We start from the raw sequence: 5,581 nt of genomic DNA on the forward strand, positions 1-5,581 counted from the left end.
TACAGGCGTGTGCCACCACGGGGTTTCACCATGTTGGCTGGGCTGGTCTCGAACTCTCCTGACCTCATGATCCGCCCGCCTTGGCCTTCCAAAGTGCTGGGAGTACAGGCGTGAGCCACTGCACCCAGCTTTTTTTTTTTTTTTTAATGGAGTCTCACCTGTCACCCATTCTGGAGTGCAGTAGCACAGTCTGGGCTCACTGTAGCCTCTGCACCCTGGGTTCAAGCGATTCTCCTGCCTCAGCCTCCCAAGTAGTTGCGATTACAGGTGCCCGCCACCATGCCCAGCTGATTTTCATATTTTTAGTAGAGACGGGGTTTCGCCATATTGGCCAAGTGGATCTCAAATTCCTGACCTCCAGTGATCCGCCCACCTCTGCCTCCCAAAGTGCTGGGATTACAGGCATGAGCCACTGTGCCTGGCCTGATTTTTTAAATTACTATTAATATTTTATTTATGGATTCATTAAGACAGAGTTTTGCTCTGTCACCCAGGATGGAGTGTAGTGGCAGGACCACAGCTCCCTGTAGCCTCAACCTCCCAGGCTCAAGTGATTCTCCCACCCCGGTCTTTCGAGTTGCTGGGACCACAGGCACATAACACCATGCCTGGCTAATTTTTTTGATTTTTAGTAGAGATGGAGTGTTGCTATGTTTCTTAAACTCCTGGCCTCAAGTGATCCTCCTGCCTCGGCTTCCCAAAATGCCAGGATTATAAGCATGAGCCACCATGCCTGGCCCTTCCCACATTTTTAAAAGCACTTAATTTCCTGTATTAAATCCTTTCTGCCAAGAGTATGTTCTTCACTTCTTTGACACAGAACGTTATACACGAACATCAAGTGTTTGTGTATAAATTGAACTCAGGCAAACAGAGGCACTCGATCAATGTTTGTTGAATGAATGAATGGGTATAAGAAGGAATTGGTAAGGAGTTCTGCCTGGGGAATGAGATGAAGGCAGGGCCTGAGGAATGTGGCTCAGGTGGTGTCTGCAGGCTGGCCACAGGTGGCGGCGACCCCAGCCCTGCCCCCCAGCCCTGGTCACTCACGGGGGTGCTTGTGCTGTCCTTCCGCCGCTCTGGGATCTCTGCCTTGTTGGGGTTGTGGGCGCTGCTGACCATGGGGCTGGAGGGGGGCAGCCCTCGACTCCCGCTCCCCGCGGCACTGCAGCTCGCCTTCCGGCCTGGCAGCCGCTCCTCCTTCAGCTCTGCTTCCCCCGTGCTCGTCGGGCTGCGTTTGGGGTGCAGGGGTGCAGGGGATGGGCCACCTGGGGGAGGGGGCACCGTTTAGAGCTGGCATCACCACGGAAACCCAGAACTGACTCTGGGGGATCGTTGGAACCTTAGAATTCCTCACGTGGGCTGCAATCTGTGTGTGGGCCATTCTGACAGTATCTGTCAAAATTACCTCAAGATTACCAACGCACATATACTGACCTAGAAACTCCAAATCAATGTCATCATGCACATACAGGCCATTCATTGCACCTTCTCTTTTTTTCTTTTTTGAGACAAAGTCCAGCTCTGTCGCCTAGGCTGGAGTGCAGTGGCGCAATCTCTGTTCATCGCAACCTCCACCTCCCAGGCTCAAGCGATTCTCCTGCCTCAGTCTCCCAAGTAGCTAGAATCACAGGTGTGTGCCACCCCACCCGGCCTGCACCATTAGACCCTTAGTAGGGGAATGACTACGTAAGTCAAGGTATTTCCACAGTGGAAAATTATGCAGCTATAAAAAAGAATAAGGAAGCATTTTATGCACCAATACAGGATGACCTTCATGATAGACTGGAAAGTAGAAAAGGCAAGACGAGCTGGGTCAACAACATGTTATCATTTGTCTACAAAAGCAAAAAAGTGTGTATCTATATACCTCTATCTACTTGCTTATATATGAATATCTCCAAAGGACTATAACTTGTTTCAAAAGGGGAGAATGTACTTATTGTTTTTATATATCTTCAGTTTCCTTCTTTCTTTCTTTTTCTTTTTTTGAGACAGGATCTCGCTCTGTTGACCAAGTTGAAGTACAGTGGCATGACCTCAGCTTGCTGCAACCTCGGCCTCCTAGGCTCAAGCCATCCTCCCGCTTCAGCCTCCCAAGTAGCTGGGACTATAGGCACACGCTACCATGCCCAACTACTTTTTGTATTTTTTTTGTAGAGACAGGATTTCGCCCTTTGTCCAGGCTGGTCTCCAACTCCTGGACTCCGGTGATCCTCCTAACTTGGCCTCCCAAAGTGCCAGGATTATAGGCATGAGCCACCATGCTGGGCCTCATATCTATCTCTTTACATGTTTGTTTATGAATAAAATCTCTCCAAAAGAATTCATATAAAACCCATAACAGGGCCAGGCACAGTGGCTCATGCCTGTAATCCCAGCACTTTGGGAGGCCAAGGCAGACAGATCACGAGGTCAGGAGATTAACCATCCTGGCCAACATGGTGAAACCCCGTCTCTACTAAAAATACAAAAATTGGCCGGGCGCGGTGGCTCACGCCTGTAATCCCAGTACTTTGGGAGGCTGAGACGGGCGGATCACGTGGTCAGGAGATGGAGACCATCCTGGCCAACACCGTAAAACCCCGTCTCTACTAAAAATACAAAAAAAAATTAGCCGGGCGTGGTGGCAGGCGCCTGTAGTCTCAGCTACTTGGGAGGCTGAGGCAGGAGAATGGCGTGAACCCGGCAGCACTTGCAGTGAGCTGAGATTGTGCCACTGCACTCCAGCCCAGGCGACTGAGCGAGACTCTGTCTCAAAAAAAAAAAAAAAAAAAATTAGCTGGGTGTGGTGGCACGTGCCTGTAATCCCAGCTACTCGGGAGGCTGAGGCAGGAGAATCGCTTGAACCCGGGAGACGAAGGTTGCAGTGAGCCGAGATCACACCACTGCACTCCAGCCTGGGTGACAGAGGGAGACCCTGTCAAAAAACAAAACAAAACAAAAACAACAAAAAAACCCTGACAGTCACTGTATTTGAGAAACTGGGAGCTGGGGATATGTGTTGGATGAAGACTTTTTCACTGTCTATCCTTTCCAAACTAACACATTTTCAAGGATCTGATTGTATGAACAATTTCAAAAGCAACATAAAATAATTCTGGTGCCTTGAAACATCTTAGGAATCTACTGTTTTTTTTTTTGTTTTTTTTTTGAGACGGGGGCTTGCTCTGTTGCCCAGGCTGGAGTGCAGTGGCCGGATCTCAGCTCACTGCAAGCTCCGCCTCCCGGGTTTACGCCATTCTCCTGCCTCAGCCTCCCAAGTAGCTGAGACTACAGGTGCCCGCCACCTCGCCCGGCTAGTTTTTTGTATTTTTAGTAGAGACGGGGTTTCACCGTGTTAGCCAGGATGGTCTCGATCTCCTGACCTCGTGATCCGCCTGTCTCGGCCTCCCAAAGCGCTGGGATTATAGGCTTGAGCCACCGCGCCCGGCCAGGAATCTACTGTTTTAGAAACCAGGGGTGCAAAGTGATCTCAAACTTGAGAGAGTCAGAACATCTGCATGTTAGATCCTCAGGAGCGATATATGCTCAAAAATCCCGGAACCACAAGCTGAGAGCTCTACAGTGACAATGACAGATACCTGGCAGTCCTGAGAATCCCTCTCCTGAGAATCCCTAGAACTCAGGTCTCAGTGTGGGGAGTTCTGAAGGTTACCATGTTCTAACCATATGATACCGAACTCACAAGCTCCTTAGGAACTTTCTGGGCACACCCTGTCATTTTACAGGGGGGGTAGACAAGACACAGGGAATGGTTTGAGCATCCAGCAATGGTGGAGGTAGGGCAGAAGCGCCACTTCCCGTATGGGGTTCATGCTGGGTCTCAGCTTCCCTGACACCTCTCTTCTCCCTTACTTCAGTGTGGAGGGGAGGCCAGAGCACAGGCTCTCAGCAGCCACTTTGTGCAATGTGTCTTCCTGTGCCCCCGTTACAGTGGATTAATCCCAACTGGACTCAGTATCAGAGCTCCATCCTGATCCTGATGAGCGGACCAAGGAGATTCTAGCTAACACTTGGGGTGGATTCTTTTTTTTTTCTTCCTGAGATACAGTCTAGCTCTATCACCCAGGCTGGAGTGCAGTGGCATGATCTGGACTCATTGCAACCTCAGTCTCCAGGCTCAAACCATCCTTCCACCTCAGCCTTTCAAGTAGCTGGGATTACAGGTACACACCACCATGCCCAGCTAATTGTTTTGTTTTGTTTTGTTTTGTTTTTGAGACGGAGTCTCGCTGTTGTCGCCCGGGCTGAAGTGCAATGACACGATCTCGGCTCACTGCAACCTCCACCTCCCAGGTTCCAGCGATTCTCCTGCCTCAGCCTCCCAAGTAGCTGAGATGACAGGCACCCACCACCACGCCCGGCTAATTTTGATACTTTTAGAAGAGACAGGGTTTCACCATGTTGGCCAGGTTGGTCTCAAACTGCTGACCTCAGGTGATCCACCCAGGTCAGCCTCCCAAAGTGCTGGGATTACAGGCATGAGCCACTGCACCCAGCCTAATTTTTGTATTTTTTTGTAGAGATGAGGTTTCGTCATGTTGCCCAGGCTGGTCTCGAACTTGTTAGCTCAAGTGATCCACCAACTTCAGCCTCCCAAAGTGCTGGGATTACAGGTGTGAGCCACTGCACTCAGCCCTGGGCTGGATTCTAAAACTGAGATGTAAGAAATCTAGGAGTGGCCGGGCACAGCGGCTTATGCCTGTATTCCCAGCACTTTGGGAAGATGAGGCGGGCGGATCACCTCAGGTAGGAGTTCAAGACCAGCCAGGCCAACATGGTGAAACCTCGTTTCTACTAAAAATACAAAATTAGCTGGGCGAGGTGGCCTGCACTTGTAATCCCAGCTACTCGGGACCCTGAGGCAGGAGAATCGTTTGAATCTGGAAGACTGAGGTTTCAGTAAGCCAACATTGTGCCACTGCACTTCAGCCTGGGCAACAGAGCGAGACTCTGTCTCAAAAAAACAAATAAAAAAAAAAAGAAATCTAGGAGCTGAGAGATCTAGAAAAAGATAAGGTGAAATATGTAAGAGACAGAAAAAAAAGATCAGACAAGCAGACACCCCAGTGCCTGACCCAGAGTAAAAACTTCACCCCTGCAGGCAAGCAGGGCTATAAAAAGAACAGAGAGTTGGAAAACACTCTGGAAGTTCCTCAAACTATTAAACACAGGATTACCAGATGACTCAGCAATTCTGCTCTCAGATATGTACCCAAGAGAAATGATGGCAAAACACAGCCACATGAAAACACGGACACAAATGTTCACAGCAGCGTCATTCACAACAGCCAAAAAATGGAGGCAATCCACATGTTCATGAATGAATAAACAAAATGTGGTCTATCTATGCAATGGAATATTACTCGGCAATGAAAAGGAATGAAGTGCTGATACCCATATCATGGATGAACCTTGAAAAATTTCTGCTAAATGAAAGAAGCCAGTTAGTGAAGGCCACACATCGTATAATTCCATTTACCTGAAACATCTAGAATAGCCAGATTCATAGACCCAGAAAGTAGATTAGTAGCTGAGGGTGGAAGGGGGATTGGAAGTTGATTTTTTTTTTTTTTTT

At 49.0% G+C, this 5,581-nt stretch overlaps 1 protein-coding gene across 1 annotated transcript in view; it reads right to left on the minus strand.

The window, feature by feature from the left end:
• MARK4 (MAP/microtubule affinity-regulating kinase 4) overlaps positions 1-5,581 on the minus strand; it is a 43,911-nt gene that overhangs the window by 16,235 nt on the left and 22,095 nt on the right. The window contains exon 11 of the mRNA XM_011963009.1: positions 1,051-1,268. Coding sequence (XP_011818399.1) covers positions 1,051-1,268 — 218 coding nt within the window. The remainder of the gene's footprint in view (positions 1-1,050; positions 1,269-5,581) is intronic.

This window comes from Colobus angolensis, unplaced genomic scaffold, assembly GCF_000951035.1.
Source record: "Colobus angolensis palliatus isolate OR3802 unplaced genomic scaffold, Cang.pa_1.0 Scaffold60, whole genome shotgun sequence".
Lineage (NCBI taxonomy): Eukaryota > Metazoa > Chordata > Mammalia > Primates > Cercopithecidae > Colobus > Colobus angolensis.